We start from the raw sequence: 22,412 nt of genomic DNA, 5'->3' as shown, positions 1-22,412 counted from the left end.
ATGTGTCCGACAGGTGGGACGGGCAGGTGGGGTGGTGGGCAGGAAGGGTGTGCATATGTGTGTGGACTGGAAGGTCAGGTGTGTCAGGAACGTGTGTGTGTGTGTCTCTGACGTTCTCCTGCTGTGAGGCTGCAGTGTGCTGAGACAGCCCGTCACTCCCCTGTCACACCCCTGACCCCGTATCCCTACACCCCCCTCCCTGATACACACACACAGAAAATAGACCCCCCCCCCCCAAAACCAGCGTGCTTGGACTTCACACTCGTGCACGTCCACATATAAAGACACACACACACACACACACACACACACACACACACACACACACACACACACACACACACACACACACACACACACACACACACACACACACACACACACACACACACACACACACACACACACACACACACACACACACACAGTCAGCACAGGCTGAGTTATTGGGAAGTGATGGACTAGGCCAGAGCACAACAATCCCTCTACTGAATCTCCAGATGACACACTGGTGCCCTGGACTCATCACCAGACAACACACCCGCCCAGACAGAACAAAGCACTCAGTATGAGGTGTGGAAATGAAATCAGGGAGCTATAGGCAGATGAGTTGCTCCACTCTCTCAAATGAAAGCACATTTATTTTGGGCCGCCGAGTGTGGCCCCGCTCTGTGGGAAAGTGTCCCCATTAGCCTGATTCCAGGATGGGAAGAATGAGCAGAGGGATGAGGGAGTCGGCTTTATGTGCTCATGTGCTGTGTGTGTTTGTGTGTTGGGATGGCGGTTGACAGAATGAGGCGTTTCTTGGAAGAGAGAGTGTGTGTGTGTGTGTGTGTGATTACATTGCGACTGTATAAAATGCATGGCATAATTATAGGTTAAGTTAAACTTGAACATAGGTTGAAGAAAATGCTCATCATAACATTATGGCACATTTCTTGTGACCGTGAATTTAATTAACTTTGTGAATTTCCGTCCATATACAGTAAGACACACAAACGAAAAGGGATACAAGGGAATACAGTTACCAATACAAGTCCACACTTCTCAGTGATAATGTTGAGTTGAATTTTCTTACTGAACGATAGTTTCATACAATCTTCCCAGCGTTGGAGTAGAGGCGTCCAAATTTATCAAACACATGACAAGTGGTGAAGACTGTCTTGAATGGCTGGAGAGAGAGAGAGAGAGAGAGAGAGAGAGAGAAAGAAAGAGAGATGGAGAAAGAGAAAGAGAAGAGAGAGAGAGAAAGAGAGAGAGGAAACACAAAGTTACTAACTTCCGGTTTTAGCGGTCGTCATCGAGGAGCTGCTATGAGAGATGTCAAACTGGGAAATAACATAAATCTGTCATTATTCAGAAACATATTCAATGAAGCATTAAGTCCCCATACAGCATGTTCTCCTCATAAAGCCTGTGTGTGTGTGTGTGTGTGTCTTCGGCAGTGAATGCTCTTTTCATGAGTGATTGTGACAGGCCTGTCATCGGCCCCCCAAGCCTCTCACAGAGGACATGGACGTACTGCTACAACACCCCAACAACCCAACACAGAACACAATAACTACACACACACAGACTCAGGAAAATAACTTCATGCACACACACATACAGGGTTGGGGAGTAATGGATTCCATGGAATCTGTGACATGTAATAGATTACAAAAAAAACACAACTAGAATCTGCTACGTTACCAGCGCATATATTACAATCAGATTACAAATACTTTTGAAAAAGTAGATGATTACTTCGACGATTACTTTTCAATTATTTTAAACTGCCTGTCATTGTTTTTGCGACCTGTGGACAGCCAGTGAAAAATTTGCTCTTGCAACAGCTGCATAGTACAGATCACAGCCTATGGAATAAACGTTTGAGGGAGTTCCTCCCTTCTAAACTCTTCAGTGGTATTGTCCTCCATAACGTCAACAGCAAGTTTCATTTAAGACGGCCACGAGTGGGACTTCGGTTGGTCAATCTCCTTCGTGCTGATAAAGAAAATGTCCATAGGCCTAACGAACATGCTCAAACTCGCACACTTTCGCTAGACTTCAACAGCTTATCGAGACATCAAAGAGTCACCAAACACAAAGGTAAACAATAGGCCTATTGTAAACGCAGCATTTGATGTGCATTCTTCACATACGGCACTTTTAGAAAAACAAAAGGTGCTATCTAGAACGTACTGTCAAAGGGTTCTTCAGCTGTCCCCATAGGAGAACCCTCTGAAGAACCCTTTTTGGTTCCAGGTTGAACCCCTTCAACAGAGGGTTCTATATGGAACCCAAAAAGGGTTCTACCTGGGACCAAAAATAGGTTCTCCTGTGGGGACAGCCGAAGAATCCTTTTGGAACCAAATAAAGCAACACCTCACGGCACAACGCCTCTCCCCCATGTGACCTATTTGTTGTGTTTATGTAATGACATGTATGTGGAACTGATAGATGCACACACACACACACACACACACACACACACACACACACACACACACACACACACACACACACACACACACAACCTGTTAATGTTTTTAAATGTATGTAAATTGTAAAGTGTTTTGTCTGTAATGTATTTTTGGTTATGTGTCGGACCCCGGTAAGACTAGTTGTCCCTAATGGGGATCCTAATAAACCTAAATCAAATATAGCCTAATTGTATTATTCAATGTAGTAGAAAGCGATGGGTTACAAGAAACCTACATAACCAACCCATAAAGTTAAATTTAACATCCATATATGGCTATGTACATTTTTTTCCTGCAATAGATGTCGTTCAAATGGTAATATTCATTTTTGTCTTCTTCTAATGCCTCTTAAGGGGAAAGTAATATAAAAGTTACTGAAAGTAATTAAATTACGTTACTGAGCTTGGGTAATCCCAAAGTTGCGTCACTGATTATAATTTTGTAGTAACTGTAATAGATTACATTTAGAAAGTAACCTACCCAACCCAACCTTGCACACATAGACACTCACGCATACACATACACACACACACACCGATACAATCTGTCTCTCGCTCTCTACATCTCTCTGACCATGCGACCGCGTGTTCCTGTAGGAGCAGAACCGTAACATGGCCGTAACCTCTGGCGGTCGATGGCGCTATGGTCGGTGAGGAACGGTAGCAGAGTGGAGCGGCTGCTGAAACTAACCGGGCCCTTAATCACGGCTGTAACGGGCGAATTACCGGCAGCGGCAGCCCGCTAATGATGAATGCAGAGTCTCCGCTCAAACCCTGACCTCCTTTTCTGCTGCGCTGCAGAAAAGGCTGCCGGGGTATTTATAGCTGGGCCTGAGCCCACTTTACAACTGGCCTACATGCTAGGGAACGCCACACTGCCAGGTAAGTGTGTGTATGTGTAGTTGTACGTGTCTGTAGGTGACTGTGAGAGTGTGTGTAGGTATATATATAAATATATATATATGTATGTGTATGTGTGTTCCTGTGTAGTGACTGCGTGTGTGCATTTGTGTGTGTGTGGTCTGATGTCTATGCCATCCCCCGCCTCCACACACATACACACACACACACCAGAGAGTGACCTGGTGTGAACTCTGACCCCCTCGTCCACGCCCTGTGATTACCCAGCAACCTTTGCAGCACGGCAGCGGCCACAACCCAGAACAAAGTGGCGCCTCGGAATTAGAGCTGGCCGCTAAGGGAAGGAGGGAGAGAGAAAGGGAGGGAAGGGGTTTAGTTATTTATTTCTATATGTAGTTAGTAGAAGTTGAGGAAGGACAAACTAATGTCAGAGACTGGGGCGCTGTGTACTTCCTGCTCTTGGGGTAAACATGTGATCGCCCTGTCACTCACACTCCATCGCCATGACAATCATCGCCATGCCGACCGACGCCTGGGGGGCGGGGACAAGCATGTCCTTGTAAACAGGAGCCCCCCTCCGCACACTGACACTAACGACGGAAGAGCAGTGCGCACACACACAAACACACACACACATGTGCACACACACACACGCACGCGCGCATGCTGTCACCAACAAATACATATATCCTCTGCAAACTGATCACACAGTGAAAACATCTAAGACAGATCTCTCAGTCAAAATCCCTTAGACATCAGAAACACACCCAAGTCTTGGCTCGTAGCACGATGTGATCTTTGACTAACTTTGGGCTCTGAAAGGTCAATCACTAGATTACTAAGTGGATTTTGTTCCCGTTACTTGTGATGTGTGAAGCTGACCAAAGTTGCCAGTTTAGGGGGCACTACGGTAATGTGTTTAATGTGCGTTTGGATGGGGTGCAGTAGACCTCATGTCAGTGTGTGTGGAGATTTGTGCCATGTGGATGCGTGTGTGTCGGTGGAGAGAGTGTGTCAGTGCGTGTGCGTGGCCCCATCTCTCTGTGGTGTGGTAACCTGTGGGTAGTAGGCAGGGACTTGTCAGGCTGAGGCAGAAGGCAGAGAGGACCATGACTGGAGCTTCATGTGACAGCTTCCTTTGCACCCGGGTGCCCCGATCCCTCACACACACACACACACACACACACACACACACACACACACACACACACACACACACACACACACACACACACACACACACACACACACACACACACACACACACACACACACACACACACACACACACACACACACACACACACACACACACACACACACACACACACAGCCACCAGAGCTGTGAAAGTAGGAAGAGAGACACAGCAACGCTCCTGGAATGCAACACAAACATAGGGGGAGGGGGGGGGGGGTCAAAGTGTCATATCAATTTGTGGCTGTGGTGGCATTTCTTGAAGAGGCTAACCACTGTCACTTCAGTTTAGTTTAGCTTGACACTGTCTGTCTGTCCAGCTGAAGAACTGACCGCACACTGGAACACAGCTGATAAATCACTACTACAAAAGGCTTTAGTACACGGCTTTAACTTGCATTGTCCTATTCTGGGTTGGGGCACTTAAAACACTTAAATATTCATTGAAAATGAATGACAGTTATCCTGAATTGGATTTCGATTCAACTCTTCAAGTCCCCGAATTTCAGTCATTTTGTCATTCACTGCCTGTACTTCTCTGTGTTGATTTTGGTTTGGCAGAGGATAGGTGGTGTAGCCTAATGAGGGCTAAATGCTAATACCACGGTAACAGCATATTTTGAAATGATGAATAATGATTATTTATTGTTTTTCAAAGGACTTCACGTTCGTGTGAGCCTGAGGTAAAGCCCTGACGTACTGGAACGGAAACCCATAGGTTTAGGTCACCTCATCAGTCCAGAGCACTTTAACCAGACCCCTCCATTAACACCCTAGATATTGTTACCTCACGGGACCAGTGCTCTAACCAAGCATTTATCCTCTCTTTCACTCGATCCCTCCCGAGCTCCCTCCCCCTCCTCTCTCCCTCCAACTCAATGAGAAAAGACAGGGGAAAAAATATGAGATTGATTTATTTGCTTCAGTGTTCTTTGGGTTGAAGTTTTTTCTCTCTCTCTCTCCCTTTCCACAAACTGAAACCAATTAGTGGGTCTAGCACTTGTAGTGTGGAATGTAGGTCGACCTGAGGAGTAATAAAAAACTATTGACTTTCGGTGACTGTAAGCGGCGTGAAAGGGGTGCCGCGGCCTTGTCCAACATGAAAAGAGCTCCATTAATTTCACTTATTTCACGAAGGGCCCTGTCAAGTCCTAATGCGTTCCGCACACTTCTAGCATTCAGACACCCTGACACCAGCCCCGGCCCAGCCAAAATGAGTTACTTTACTTCAACCACTCAGAGAGAGAGAGAGAGAGAGAGAGAGAGAGAGAGAGAGAGGAGAGGGAGAGAGAGAGAGAGAGAGAGTTGACAGAGTAATTTCTAATTTCCTGGTTGAGGCTGGGACTGAGGCCTTTCATACATGGCTAATTCTGCCTCGACCTCTCCCTCTTCATCCCTCTCTTCTCTCTCTCTCTCCCTCTTCATCCCTCTCTTCTCTCTCTCTTTCCCTCTACATCTCTCTCTTTTCTCTCTCTCTCTCTCTCTCTGTCTGATTGTCAAGCATGTCCAGGACACTGTGAGACCAACGTGACACAATATAGAAAAGACGACACATTCTTTTGAGCATAATGCACGGGGCGTTCTCAGAACATTTCTCCGTTAAGCAGTGACATAACACAGCTCTCGGATCGACCGCAGAATGTTGAGAGGCCTTAAAACAAAATGAACGTCTGGACGGAAAAACGGATCAAGTTCAGTTCAGTGCATGACAATGGTTCCTGTGTGGCCATCAAATGTGTACAGTGTACATGACTAAAATACAGGTCATTCTACCAAAACCAACCAGCTCCAGATTAAGGTTGCTCTTGTGGTAAATGGCTGATTTAATTTGGTTATCATGGACATGTGTTAACCTAGCCTTGGATATAGCTAAGGCTCATTTAACAAAGTTCTCAGAGTGTGTAGTTCAGAGGGCTGTAATCCAAGGTTAATCTATATCTCATCTCCTAGTTCCTGCTTAACTAAACCTGAATTAGGCCTTTCCCTGGATCTACATCTATCTCATCCGAGGCTGGGAGAGTGGGACGTCATTTCAGGGAAATGAGTCTATTTCACTGGCTTTAGCAAGTGTGTGTGTGTGTGTGTGTGTGTGTGTGTGTGTGTGTGTGTGTGTAGAGGAGGGTAGAGGCTATCTGCAGACAGAAACTAATCAGTGTGTATGAGATAAGAAAGCAGCCTTTATGGTGCATGGTAATCAGGCCTAACCCTGCCACGGCTATGCATAATCACTCACACGTATTCACATGATTGATGAAATATGCGTTTGTGAAATCCGAGCTGCCTTTGTTATCATCCTGCATTTTTCTCTCTCTTTTTTTTCTCTCCCTCTCTCTCGTCCACACCAGAGGGTTTCGCAGAGGGCCGAGCGAGGCGAGGAGCGACACGACGGAGCGCCACACAAACAAGAAATTACACGCACAGCGAGGGGCCTTCGTAAAAAAAAACCCACACAAAAAAAAAAACACACACACCCACTTGTTTTTTTTGTGTTGGTATTCCGTAATATATGAGATGCATGAGAAAACAAAGTCCTCTGAAGAAGTGAAAGAAGAAGAAGAGAGAGGAAGTAGAAGAGAGAGGAAGAAGAAGAGAGATGAGAAGGCGAAGAAGGGCGGAAATAAAAAGAGCACTCATTGTAATCCCCCCCCCCAACAGAAGTGTAAGACGGATAAGAACGAGATGAGAGAGGGAGGAAGAGAGACGGATAGGATTGATAGAGTTGTGTTCACTGACACACGATCACATTAATGAGCAGACTGAAACAGAATACTAAACTTAAGTTACCATCTCGGACCAAGGCGCACGTCTACAAACACATTGCAAATAACAATCCCAGTCACATTAAGCCTATTCACTCATTGTAAAGCCTGTTCGCCCTTATTTCCACATGAAATGTGCTACTGATGTTTTCACTGGTTAAATCTTTGACAAGCCTAATTCCTCCACAAAATCAGGCCACTCTTTATGTTAGCTGTGTGGTCTAGATTAACACTGTGTTGTCCAATGTGAGCATCCCAGCTGATCTCAACATCGACAAACGTGCTTTACTGGTCTACTGAAGCTAAAGCTACACTCTGAGAGCAAAAGCTGCTCTCTAGAACCTAAAAGGGCTCTTCAGGCTGTCCCCATAAGAGAACTCTTTGAATAACTATTTTTGGCTCCAGGTAGAACCATTTTGGTTCCACGTAGAACCTTTTTGAGCCCTTCACACAGATGGTTCTACCTGGAACCAAAAAGGGGTTCTCCTATGGGGACAGCCGAATAACCCTTTCGGAAACCTATTTTCTAAGAGTGTACCCTCCGTGATGTGATGGCTGGTTGCTGGGGCGTTATTAGGGACAGATCCACAGACAGACAGTTAGCGCTGCAATGAGAAACAGAGAGACGGCTTGGTCTGGGCGCAACACGCCTGTCTAACCGCCCGTCCGCAACACACAGATTAAATATGCACAATTCCCATGCAAAGCAGGCGGCAGCGGAGGCGATGTGATCAGCCGTCTCCATCTAATCCCAACGCTGGGCTCTCTCAGCCAGGGTTAGCGGCCTCATTCGTCAACACACCTTTTAGCATGACACAATGGCCATTTGCAGCTGTAAGTGTTTGCGATTGCTTCCCCCCTAGTGCCGTGTGTCAGTATGTGTGTGTGTGTGATCAAATCTCATTCCACTCTACCATACGGAAGACACAGGTTCAACAGGATTCTGGTCACACACTAAAACAACAGCAATGTTTACCAGGCTGGGAATTACCAGGGATATCACGATACTTACTGCATTACGATTCTCACAATTCTATATGTACAGTATTGTGAGTTGATACTGCGATTTTATTGCGATTCGATGTTCCAATAATTATTGCTCACCATTTGTCTGCTGCGGAAGGAAAAGAGAGAGAGAGCCATGAGAAAACGAGTGTTGATCAGTCATGGAAATAACTGGTGAAAACAAATGGCCTCCCTTTTTAACAAGAAGATGGGGAACATGCTGTGAAGTTTTCATGCAGGTGCAAAAATAATATCCCGAAATGTAAATCGCATCAATTTTTCCCCCATCACTAGTAATAGTACATTTATTGTAATATCTAAAAGTGGGAAATATAGGATGCCACAATGATAGCAACACTCTCATCTTGTGCCCTTATGACACAGGAAAAAATTGACACAATTAATGAGTGCTTTAAAAGAGAACAAATACGCAAGCAACGCAGCAAATACATGAAACATGGTTTGTTTTCTGTTTATTGTGACATGGATGTACTGTCTTTTCTCCTTGAGTGTTCAGAAGTGTGTACGTGTGTTTGTACCTGCATAGACTTTCTTAATATGTGTGCTTATGCAGGCTTGTGTATTTAATGTGTGTGTGTGTGTGTGCGTGTATGCATATGTGTATCCTGTCCACAACATCCTGCATGTCTAGAACTAAAACAGCATCTACATTTTTTCTCTCTCTCTCTCTGTCTCTCTGCCTCTGTCTCTCTCCCTCTCTCTCTGTCTCTCTCTCTCTCCCTCTCTCTCTCTCTCTCCCTGTCTCTCTCCCTCTCTCTCTGTCTCTCTCTCTCTCTCTGTGTCTCTCTCTCTGTCTCTCTCTCTCTCTGTCTCGGTCTCTCTTCCTCTCTCTCTCTCCCTCCCTCTCTGTCTCTCTGCGTCTCTCTCTCCCTCTCCCTCTCTCTATCTCTGCGTCTCTGTCTCGGTCTCTCTCCCTCTCTCTGTCTCTCTCTCTGTCTCGGTCTCTCTCCCTCTCTCTCGGTCTCTCTCCCTCCCTCTCGGTCTCTCTCTCTCTCTGCGTCTCTCTCTCCCTCTCTCTCTCTGTGTGTCTGTCTCAGTCTCTCTCCCTCTCTCTCTCTCTGTGTCTCTGTCTCGGTCTCTCTCCCTCTCTCTCTCTGCTGAACTCTGATCATAGACACAGTCCATATGAAGGCTGTCATGTTGCTGTTCTTGTGATGTGTGCTGCAGCAGAATGTGTGTCAGGGCCGGCCAGGGAGAGGGGATACAGACAGGCTAGTATTGTATGCTTCACTGGAGCATAGCCCCTCTCACAGGCCTGCTGGCTCAATTAAAACACACCTAGTCTTATCCTTATGGCTCTGTTTTGCATCTACACTGGGTGAGATATCTCCCATATCTAAATATACCTCCAACATCAAGTATATGACTTCCCCTCCAACAACCAGCTTTTATTCAGGAATTCACAGGTTATTCTACAGCTAGTTTTGCGTATTTCGTACAATAGTATACATAGACATTTGGATTTCCATAGAATATGGGATAAATTGCTTTTATGTACACTGAACAGAAACATAAACGCAACACGTAAAGTGTTGGTCCCGTGTTTCATTAGCAGAAAATAAAAGATTCCAGAAATGTTCCATATGCACAAAAAGCCCAAGATAATCCAGGTGTGGCATTTCAAGAAGCTGATTAAACAGCATGTGATCATTACACAGGCGCACCTTGTACTTGGGACAATAAAAGGCCGCTCTAAAATGTGCAGTTTTGTCACACAAGAGAGAGCACGCAATTGGCATGCTGTCTGCAGCAATGTCCACCAGAGCTGTTGCCAGAGAATGTAATGTTAATTTCTCTACCATAAGCCGCCTCCAACATTGTTTTAGAGAATTTGTCAGTACGTCCAACCAGCCTCACAACCGCAGACCACGTGTATGGTGTCATGTGGGCAAGCTGTTTACTGATGTCAACGTTGTGAACTGTTCCTCGTGCTGGCGGTGGGGGTATGGTATGGGCAGGCATAAAGATACGGACAAGAACTCAATTGCATTTTATCGATGGCAATTGGAATACACAGAAGTACCTTGAATAGATCCTGAGGCCCAGTGTGAGGCCCAGTGTGAGGCCCATTGTGAGGCACATTTATTAAAGTTATCATTGAACAACAGCTGCATATCTGTATTCCCAGTCATGTGAAATCCATAGATTAGGGCCTAATTAATTTATTTAATTTGACTGATTTCCTCATATGAACTGTAACTCAGTAAGATCTTTGAAATTGTTGCATGTTGCGTTTATACTTTTGTTCAGTAAATAAAATGCTTCACCTTGAAAATAAATGTTGAGGGTGAATCTTCTCCGGGTCTATTAGTGTATTACCGTGACGTGCTGAGTAAGGGCTATAAATTATTAAAACATTTTAATTGCAGCAAAAACACCATGCCTAAATATATGTTAATATTTTGATGATCTGGCCTATTCAAATATCAACAAAATTGAAACAAGTGCATTCTAAAAAATATATATTTGGTAATGGTAGATATGGTAGTGATTTTTGATCAAATTTCACAATGAAGAAGATATTCTCAGCACAGATTGACAATGTTAGCTCTGTTTTTACATGGACCCATTTTAATATGACAGTGAAAGCTGTGATATCTATTCTACATGCTGCTGATGGCGGATCACTGCGTGTATAAAAACTGCATCCCGTGTCAGAGAGGGACCCCTTGTAAAGCACCAGGCAGCTATAACGCCTCTGGCCTCTCCTTCCTCTCCTCTCCTCGTCTCCTGTCTCCTGTCTCTGCCTGGTTACTCAGTATGCAAGTCTGGAGGGGGAAATGCTGACATAATGGAGAAACGTGTGGGGTTAATTGATAAATATACGGGGAAGAGAAGGAAGGAACATGTCAGAGGAATGGTTTATTACACTGCCAATGAAGGAGTAGGGGAGTTTTACGCCGCACTAAAACCGTTATGGTGAATTAGCCCTCTTTCGTCTGCCCGGATGCTAATGTACATGGAGAGGATAGAGAGAGGACTGGGGACGGGGTCAGATGGGGATGGACGGGACAGAGACACCGTCTCACACACGCACGCTCACAAACTTGGGCTGGACGATATGGACAAAATATCATACCACGGTATTTAAAAGAAATTGGACAGTAAAGACAGTATTTGACGGTATTGTGTTTTTTAATATTAAAAGTTTGCTTTAAATATTTGCTTTATGAGTAGTGCGTGAGCCAAGGGTGGCAACACATACAAGTGATTTCAATGGGTATTCCGCCATTCTGACAACAAATGAAAATGCCAGGGAGGACTTACTGTGACAGGGTAGGAACCAAAGTGTTGATAAGTGTTTCCTAGGGGACCCTATAATCTTTGGCTTTATTTAATATTTTCTCTTAGCTACTTCATGTAGCTAACATATTCATGCTTTGCATATTCCTCTTTGATTTAGTATATACTGTTGCACAAATAACATGCTGATTTAGGTCTACACCATCGCTGGTATTATCAGGCTGTATAGCTAATTACGTTTGCTCTGACTCAGTACATTTATTAGCTAGCTAGCTAGCCAGCTAACTAACAATTAACATTAGTGGCTAACTAGATTTAGGCCCAACTTGCTAAGAAAAGACAAACTAGCTGTTTGCTGATGTAAGAAACACAAAAATAATAGTGTCATTATAGAACGAGCAAAGTGAAAACAGCATTGTTGTCATCAACATTGTTGTATGTGCTGCATTGACCATGCAGACTGAACCCAAGAGTCTCATGGTCGAGGAACAAACAAATGCGCTCCTTAAGTGACAAGGGGCGTGGCTTGGTCTGTGTGGAAAGCCGCATGGAGAGAGAGCAGAGAGAGATGAGAAGTAAACTATAACAATGGACGTTACACACGGCGTATCCCATTTAACAAAACAAATACCGTTATAGAAGGTGTAAATTCAAATCAATACCGGTATATAGTAAAATACGGTGTACCGCGCAGCCCAAAGCTCACACACACACAATACACACACTGCCACCCTCCCCGCCTCCCCATCCTTACCAGTGGCCTACTTTATTTTACTTATTAATGGCTCATAATGAATATCATTGGTATTTAAACACAGCTCGTGTATCACACACGTCACGTTGATGCATTACGCCCAGGATAATTAACAAGAGGAGGCCGCAGCAAATCGTCATCTTCAGATGAGACATTTTTCCCCCTGTCCTGTCCTGTCCTGTCCTGCCACAAGCCTGGAGCCTGGCTCCACAATTATGACCCTAATAAAATGTGTGGCTGGGAGGGTGGGGGGCGCAAGAGGAGTGGGGTTGGAGGGGGACTAGAAAGGATAGAGGAGTAAAACAAGCAATTACTGAAGCAACGTTAACAACGGTGTGTGTGTGTGTGTGTGTGTGTGTGTGTGTGTGTGTGTGTGTGTGTGTGTGAGAAAGTGTGTGCGTGTGCATATGAGAGCATTTGTATGTGCCAGGTTATGTTTGTGTGTGTGTGAATGTGTGTGCGTGCGTGTATTTCTGTCTTTATATCAGCGCACGTGCGTTTGTGTGCGCATGCATGTGTGCAAATGTTTGTGTCTAGCACTAGGCAGTGGGTCTAGGCAGTGGTGTAGAGGCATCAGTTGAGCGGGCTGATGGATGAAAGCCTAATGCGAGGGGAAGGAGAGGAGAGGCGGCCAGACGTGCCCACTACGTGCACTTCATTAGACACTGTAATTAGCCACCGTCCACCATTAGACAGCACTGGTGGTAAGAACGCTAGCTACCGTTAGCATAATGTCACAACATCAAAGGCCAGGGAGAGGACTGGGGATTGGGCTTGGGGATGCATTGGGTTAGAGGTAGGATATGAGCCTGGGCTAGAGGTTGGAAACAGGGGCTGGGGCAAGGACAGGGGGACCCGGACAGGGAATGGAAGTTGAGCTGGGGATAGGATCTATGAGGCTGGGTACGCATTGGTATGAGGCTGGGTACGCAGTGCTATGAGCCTGGGTACGCATTGCTATGAGGCTGGGTACTCATTAGTATGAGGCTGGGTACGCAGTGCTATGAGGCTGGGTACGCAATGCTATGAGGCTGGGTATGCATTGGTATGAGGCTGGGTACGCAGTGCTATGAGGCTGGGTACGCAATGCTATGAGGCTGGGTACTCATTAGTATGAGGCTGGGTACGCAGTGCTATGAGGCTGGGTACGCAGTGCTATGAGGCTGGGTACTCATTGGTATGAGGCTGGATACGCAGTGCTATGAGGCTGGGTACGCAGTGCTATGAGGCTGGGGACTCATTAGTATAAGGCTGGGTACGCAGTGCTATGAGGCTGGGTACGCAGTGCTATGAGGATGGGTACGTAGTGCTATGAGGCTGGGGACTCATGCTATGAGGCTGGGTACGCAGTGCTATGTGGGTACGCAGTGCTATGAGGCTGGGTAAGGCTGGGTACGCAATGCTATGAGGCTGGGTACTCATTAGTATGAGGATGGGTACGTAGTGCTATGAGGCTGGGTACGCAGTGCTATGAGGCTGGGTATGAGGCTGGGTACGCAGTGCTATGAGGCTGGGTACGCAGGCTGGGCTGGGTGCGCTGGGTGCTGCTATGAGTCTGGGTACGCAGTGCTATGAGGCTGGGTACGCAGTGCTATGAGGCTGGGTACGCAGTGCTATGAGGCTGGGTACGCTGTGCTATGAGGCTGGGTACTCATTAGTATGAGACTGGGGATATACAGGACTGTAACGGCAATATATATACATTTAGGAAAATACTAGACATACATTTTAATGATGTGATAGAGACGGGAAAAAGGGAAAACACTCCTAATGCTGAGAGGGCAAACATATCAGGAATAGCTAATGAATCAGGAAAGATGACATCTGAGTTACAGTGATGAGCAAGGGGGAAGGGGGGCTTGGTGAGGGCTGAAGGGGTGAGGGCGATTTGGGGAGACACCAGGGTTGAGGTTGTCCACTCTAGCAGCCCTCTGAGCCTGATACAGGGGTTGTGCTCTCCGTCTGCTGCCGGTGACACACGCGGTGAGCAAACACACTAATTACCAGAGAGAGAGAGAGAAAGCAAAAGAGAGAGAGAGCGAGAGATGGCGAGAACGAGGGGGAGAGAGCGAGAGAAAGAGAGAGAGGACTTTCTATCCGTATCTCATATCGGTGACAGCAGCCTGACGTGGCAGAGCTGGGGACCTTCACTGACGGTGACAGGAAATAATCATCATCCTCCTCATCATCATCACCCTCCTCCTCATCATCATGGCTAACATCACCAGGGGGATGAGAGGTCATTAGGTGAGCTGAGTGCTGTCACTGCAGAGCAGCAATCAACAGTGAGACAGCCACATGAGAGAGGGTAGAGATTGTGCTCACTGACACACACACACACACACACACACACACACACACACACACACACACACACACACACACACACACACACACACACACACACACACACACACACACACACACACACACACACACACACACACACACATACGGCAACGCAACCTCCACCGCAGGCAACAGAGACATGGAGTGTCTTGCCCTTTTAATTGTTGGAGTGCAGTGGTGCCGTCTGTAGATTATGGAGTGTGTTGCCGTTTTAATTACAGTGTGTTTTGCTGTATACAGATGTAAGATCTAAATTGGAGCCAATTCGCTACAGCAGGAACATCAAATCAAATTGGTCACATACACATGGTTAGGAGATGTTAATGTGAGTGTAGTGAAATGCTTGTGCTTCTAGTTCCGACAGTGCAGTAATATCTAACAAGTAATCTAACAATTTCACAACAACTATCTAATTCACACAAATCTAAAGGGCTGAATAAGAATATGTACATATAAATATATGGATGAGCGATGGCCGAGCGGCATAGGCAAGACGCAATAGATGGTATAAAATATAGTATATACATGTGATATGAGTAATGTAAGATATGTAAACATTAAAGTGGCATTGTTTAAAGTGACTAGTGATCTATTTATTAAAGTGGCCAGTGATTGGGTCTCAATGTAGACAATGACTAAGAAGAGTGCAGGAAAGTTCTCCTGCAACAGAGTGATCAAATGAAGATCCTACTGGAGAAGAGAAGGGAGAAATGGCACCCACACAACCTCTCTGACCCAGACTAGGAGGGTTTGGGAAAAAGTAGAAGATTTCATGGACTGTAAGGATTATGGATGCGGGGCGGTAGTGTAGCCTAGTGGTTAGAGCATTGGACTAGTAACCAGAAGGTTACGAGTTCAAACCCCCGAGCTGAAAAGGTACAAATCTGTCGTTCTGCCCCTGAACAGGCAGTTAACACACTGTTCCCAGGCCATCATTGAAAATAAGAATTTGTTCTTAACTGACTTGCCTGGTTAAATAAAGGTAAAAATAATAATAATAAAAAGGAATATGGATCAATAAAGTACTCTTCCTTTTCTTTTGATACCAGAAACAAATGAATATATGGCAGAACATGGAGGGCTTGGGGTGGATAGCTCCCCTAAAATAACAATAACTTTTATACAAGACTGTTGAATGAGTTCAAATGGGTTCGTTGACATAGAAATACCAACTAAAAATCTGATTTATTTTGAAGAATCGGCTTCAGTCAGCCTAGGCAAACTACACCTATGTTAAAAAAAGAGAGCCCAACAAAAGAGTAGCTTCAATCCAACAGGGTCATTTCCTCAGCCCTGGTTGCTCTCAGAAAAGTTGAGTTAGTGGGGTGATTTAGTGGTATGAGTTAGTGGGGTGAGTTAGTAGGGTGAGTTAGTGATATGAGTTAGTAGGGTGAGTTAGTGGGGTGAGTTAGTAGGGTGAGTTAGTGATATGAGTTAGTAGGGTGAGTTAGTGGGGTGAGTTAGTGGGGTGAGTTAGTAGGGTGAGTTAGTGGGGTGAGTTAGTAGGGTGAGTTAGTAGGGTGAGTTAGTACTGTGAGTTATTAGGGTGAGTTAGTAGGGTGAGTTTGTGGGGTGAGTTAGTGGGGTGAGTTAGTAGGGTGAGTTAGTACTGTGAGTTATTAGGGTGAGTTAGTAGGGTGAGTTAGTACTGTGAGTTATTAGGGTGAGTTAGTAGGGTGAGTTAGTACTGTGAGTTATTAGGGTGAGTTAGTAGGGTGAGTTTGTGGGGTGAGTTAGTGGGGTGAGTGCTATAGAATGTGTAGGTGTAAAGGTCACTAGCCATGTATCAGAGATACTGTAGACAGAGCCACAGTGGATCTGCTGTAATCCTGCTGCATCTCCTCTTTTATCTACCTGCTGCATTCAGATAAATCACCCTGCCTGCCTGCTCCCTGGGTTAACGCATGCTAATCTGGGGAAATAACACTGATCAAGGTTTGTGTGTGTGTGTGTGTCACACACATGCACTAATACACACACAAAGAGAGACGTGCGAATGCATGCACGCACATGCAAGCACACACACACACACAGAGAAGAGGTAGTAAGAATAAAGAGAGAGCGAGAGAGAGAGAATAGAAAAATGGGTATAATTTAATCAGAAATGCACTTGAAAATCACCATATCCATCATTATCTTCTCCTCAGTCAATGGGAGAGGAGCGCAGGCCGATAGAGATTCATTAGACAGCCAGGTAGGTGTGTGTGTGTGTGCGTGCGAGTGTCTGTTTCACTGTGTGTATGAAAGCATCACTGTGTGTGTGTGTGCGCGCAGGCTCTCTCTGACGCCACCTCATTGGTAAGCAGGAGAGGTAGGCAAAAAGCAGGACATTCATCACACGCCAGACGAATGACAGAGGATTACTAGTTAGACAGTGTAATAAGCACCATCTAATTTCCTCTTTAGAATCAATTTATGTTTCCCAGCTTGGGATCATCATCATCATGGGAAAAAAGCTTCCCTGCTGAGAAATGAAGGAGTCAAAAAAAGCCCTTTTCCATAAGAGGTAGAAGTAGAGGCAGACTGGAGTGAGGTAATGACTTGGTGGTTTCTGATTAAACTGTGAGTGGTATCTTCACTTCCTCTGTCTGGGTGAAATAGGACTGTTGAGTTTTCCTCAGAGAGTATCAGAGAACACAATCTGACCAGAGTAGGCCTCCAATGGCCAGACCAAACGGCCAAGTGTGAGCCATGTGTTTCTATGATAGCTTCATACTGTATGTGCAGTTGAGTCATACACTGCTGTACATTCACATTGAGTACTTACCATGATTGTACCTGTGTTTTTGGGGAAACAGGATTTCGTTGCAACACAACTGAAGCGAGAGACAGTGTGACTAAAATATTACAAGCTAGACCTCCAAGTAGCCAGCTATGTGGTCACATTCACAACAAACACAGTCTGTCGGAACAGTGGTCTGTGGTTGTGCTCACTTACAAAACCTCAACAACAAAAAAGTCTGAATTCAAAAAGTGTGTGCGTGCGTGTGCGTGTCCTTGTGCGTCCGCGTGTGCGTGCGTGTACACGTGTGTCCGTGTGTGCATGCGTGTGTGCTCTCTGATCCAGTCAAAGCGCTGCGTCTCCTCCATGCCGTGTGTTAGTGTGTGTTAATCAGCGGTGGGGTGCTAGCTCTCCAGCAGGCTAACTGATCGGGCCAGCCTGTGGGCTCACAATAACAACAACAACAACAAACAGAAACACACACTCCCCCAGTCACCTCTAAAGTTAGAGAGAACAGACCGGGCGAGAGGGAGATAGAGAGAGAGAATATTGTTTATTTCACTTGAGTTTATCCATTTCACTTGCTTTGGCAATGTAAACATGTTTCCCATGCCAATAAAGGCAATTTAATTTAATTGAATCGAGAGAGAGAGAGAGAGAGAGAGAGAGAGAGAGACAGAGAGAGAGAGACAGAGAGAGAGAGAGACAGAGAGACAGAGAGAGAGACAGAGAGGACAGAGTGAGAGAGAGACAGAGACAGAGTGAGAGAGTCAGAGAGAGACAGAGTGAGAGACAGAGTGAGAGAGTCAGAGATAGAGAGACAGAGAGTGTATATACTGTATATACTGTAACACTGTATATATATATATATATAATATGACATTTGTAATGTCTTTATTGTTTTGAAACTTCTGTATGTGTGATGTCTACTGTTAATTTTTATTGTTTACCTTACTTGCTTTGGCAATGTTAACACATGTTTCCCATGCCAATAAAGCCCCTTGAATTGAATTGAGACAGAGAGAGAGACAGAGAGAGAGACAGAGAGAGAGACAGAGAGAGAGAGAGAGAGACAGAGAGACAGAGACAGAGACAGAGACAGAGAGAGAGAGAGAGAGACAGACAGACAGACAGACAGACAGACAGACAGACAGACAGACAGACAGACAGAGAGTGTGAGAGAGAGACAGAAAGACAGAGACAGAGAGACAGAGAGAGAGACAGAGACAGAGTGAGAGACAGAGTGAGAGACAGAGTGAGAGACAGAGTGACAGAGTGAAAGAGACAGACAGAGTGAGAGACAGAGTGAGAGTGAGAGACAGAGTGAGAGAGAGAGACAGAGAGAGAGACAGAGTGAGAGAGAGAGACAGAGTGAGAGAGAGAGACAGAGTGAGAGAGAGACAGAGTGAGAGAGAGACAGAGTGAGAGAGAGACAGAGTGAGACAGAGTGAGAGAGAGAGAGACAGAGAGAGACAGAGAGAGATAGAGACACAGAGTAGAGACAGAGAGACAGAGAGAGTCAGAGTGAGAGACAGAGTGAGAGAGTCAGAGATAGAGAGACAGAGAGAGAGACAGAAAAGCTGTGAACGATCTGAGAGACAAGGCAAGAAGGGCATTCTATGCCATCAAAAGGAACATACATTTCAACATACCAATTAGGATTTGGCTAAAAATACTTGAATCAGTCATAGTGCCCATTGCCCTTTATGGTTGTGAGGTCTGGGGTCCGTTCACCAACCAAGACTTCACAAAATGGGACAAACACCAAATTGAGACTCTGCACGCAGAATTCTGCAAAAATATCCTCCGTGTACAACGTAGAACACCAAATAATGCATGCAGAGCAGAATTAGGCCGATACCCACTAATTATCAAAATCCAGAAAAGAGCTGTTAAATTCTATAACCACCTAAAAGGAAGCGATTCCCAAACCTTCCACAACAAAGCCATCACCTACAGAGAGATGAACCTGGAGAAGAGTCCCTAAGCAAGCTGGTCCTGGGGCTCTGTTCACAAACACACCCTACAGAGCCCCATGACAGCAGCACAATTAGACCCAACCAAATCATGAGAAAACAAAAAGATAATTACTTGACACATTGGAAAGAATTAACAAAAAAACAGAGCAAACTAGAATGCTATTTGACAGAGAGTACACAGCGGCAGAATACCTGACCACTGTGACTGACCCAAAATTAAGGAAAGCTTTGACTATGTACAGACTCAGCGAGCATAGCCTTGCTATTGAGAAAGGCCGCCGTAGGCAGACATGGCTCTCAAGAGAAGACAGGCTATGTGCTCACTGCCCACAAAATGAGGTGGAAACTGAGCTGCACTTCCTAACCTCCTGCCCAATGTATGACCATATTAGAGAGACATATTTCCCTCAGATTACACAGATCCACAAAGAATTCGAAAACAAATCCAATTTTGAAAAACTCCCATATCTACAGGGTGAAATTCCACAGTGTGCCATCAGAGCAGCAAGATTTGTGACCTGTTGCCACGAGAAAAGGGCAACCAGTGAAGAACACTCACCATTGTAAATACAACCCATATCTATGCTTATTTATTTTATCTTGTGTCCTTTACCATTTGTACATTGTAAAAACACTGTATATATATATAATATGACATTTGTAATGTCTTTATTGTTTTGAAACTTCTGTATGTGTGATATCTACTGTTAATTTTTATTGTTTATTTCACTTTATATATTACCTACCTTACTTGCTTTGGCAATGTTAACACATGTTACCCATGCCAATAAAGCCCCTTGAATTGAATTGACAGAGAGGACAGAGAGAGAGACAGTGGGAGAGACAGAGAGGACAGAGAGAGACAGAGTGAGAGAGACAGAGTGAGAGAGACAGAGTGAGAGAGACAGAGTGAGAGAGAGAGGACAGAGAGACAGAGTGAGAGAGAGAGTGAGAGAGAGAGTGAGAGAGACAGAGAGTGAGACAGAGTGAGAGAGAGACAGAGAGAGAGAGACAAAGAGTGAGAGAGAAATAGACCAGTCCCCTGAACCATAAAATACACCCACATCAAAACATATTCCCAAAATGCCTTTCAACCTACACCAGGTGTTTTGTTACCAAACTTTTTGGCCCACGACCTCATTTTGATATCGCACAGTTCGCGCGACACCAACCACGTGAAAATAATCATGTAATTAATGTTTTTTTTATTTTTATATATGGGGCTATGGCAGTCAATCAAAAAACATTCCAGCAGTATTTCTGATTGTCTTCTCAACTCACCATCAGATACTTTTAATGTGGGTCTATGGAGCTCTAGAAAGGAATTCCGAGTTGGATGACCGTTCAAAACCATTTTTCCCAGTCAGAGCCTGTTTTTTCCCAGTTGTCTTGAACGCACTGAAGTCGGAAGTCAGAGTTTTCCGAGCGCCCAGGTCCTAGTTGTTTTGAAAGCGGCATTAAGGTTCAGAGGGAGATGGCAGGGTATTTATTCCCTTTATTGATGGCAGGGTATTTATTCCCTTTATGGATGGCAGGGTATTTATTCCCTTTATTGATGGCAGGGTATTTATTCCCTTTATTGATGGCAGGGTATTTATTCCAAAAACTCCTCCGTAGTGACCCGGGAATGCGTTGTCTGCAGAATTGCGGTCACATGACAGCTCGATCAGCTGTTCGATTTCACTTACTGGCATGTCAACTGAGCCAGGATCACAGTCAAGGGGATTGGGAAGTAGGCCCCAAAGTCCTCTTCCAAGCGCTGGAGGTGAGCAGCCATCACTCGTGTGGGACATGTACTGATGCTGTTTTCTGTTAGAAACATGCACAGCTGAGGGAAAGGGGGCATTGTTGGCTTTTGAAAGACTCTCTCTCTCTCCAATAAATCAAATCAAATTGTATTAGTCACATGCGCTGAATACAACAGGTGCAGACCTTGCAATGAAATGCTTACTTACAAGCCCCGAACCGACAGTGCAGTTAAAAAAAAATATGGATAAGAATAAGAGATAAAAGTAACAAGTAATTAAAGAGGAGCAGTAAAAAATAACAATATACAGTTGAAGTCGGAAGTTTACATACACTTAGGTTGGAGTCATTAAAACCCGTTTTTCAACCACTCCACAAATGTTTTGTTAACAAACTATAGTTTTGGCAAGTCGTTTAGGACATCTACTTTGTGCATGACACAAGTAATTTTTCCAACAATTGTTTACAGACAGATTATTTAACTTATAATTCACTGTATCACAATTCCATTGGGTCAGAAGTTCACATACACTAAGTTGACTGTGCCTTTAAACAGCTTGGAAATGATGTCATGGCTTAAGAAATTTGAGTCAATTGGAGGTGTACCTGTGGATGTATGTCAAGGCCTACCTTCAAACTCAGTGCCTCTTTGCTTGACATCATGGGAAAATCAAAAGAAATCAGCCAAGACCGCAGAAAAAAAATTGTAGACCTCCACAAGTCTGGTTCATCCTTGGGAGCAATTTACAAATGCCTGAAGGTACCACGTTCATCTGTGCAAACAATAGTATGCAAGTATAAACACCTTGGTACCACGCAGCCGTCATACCATTCAGTAAGGAGACGCGTTCTGTCTCCGAAGAGATGAACGTACTTTGGTGCGAAAAGTGCAAATCAATCCCAGAGCAACAGCAAAGGACCTTGTGAAGATGCTGGAGGAAACAGGTACAAAAATATGTATATCCACATTAAACGAGTCCAACATCGACATAACCTGAGAGGCCACTCAGCAAGGAAGAAGCCACTGCTCCAAAACCGCCATAAAAAAGCCAGACTACGGTTTGCAACTGCACATGGGGACAAAGATCGTACTTTTTGGAGAACTGTCATCTGGTCTGATGAAACAAAAATAGAACTGTTTGGCCATAATGACCATCATTATGTTTGGAGGAAAAAGGGGAAGGCTTGCAAGTCGAAGAACACCATCCCAACCGTGAAGCACTGGGGTGGCAACATCATGTTGTGGGGGGTGCTTTGCTGCAGGAGGGACTGGTGCACTTCACAATATAGATGGCTTCATGAGGGAGGAAAATT

At 44.9% G+C, this 22,412-nt stretch overlaps 1 protein-coding gene across 1 annotated transcript in view; it reads right to left on the bottom strand.

Moving 5' to 3' along the window:
- Nucleotides 1-656: 656 nt before the first annotated feature.
- The window catches only part of spata17 (spermatogenesis associated 17), a 59,324-nt gene continuing 37,568 nt past the window's right edge, over nt 657-22,412 (bottom strand). Inside the window, exon 10 of the mRNA XM_064955656.1 lies at nt 657-1,171. Within this exon, the coding sequence (XP_064811728.1) occupies nt 1,091-1,171 (81 nt within the window). The 3' untranslated portion in view covers nt 657-1,090. The remainder of the gene's footprint in view (nt 1,172-22,412) is intronic.

Source organism: Oncorhynchus masou, chromosome 32 (genome assembly GCF_036934945.1).
Source record: "Oncorhynchus masou masou isolate Uvic2021 chromosome 32, UVic_Omas_1.1, whole genome shotgun sequence".
Taxonomy (NCBI): domain Eukaryota; kingdom Metazoa; phylum Chordata; class Actinopteri; order Salmoniformes; family Salmonidae; genus Oncorhynchus; species Oncorhynchus masou.
Note: the sequence above shows the minus strand (reverse complement) of the source record. Positions and strands in the feature narration are given on the sequence as shown.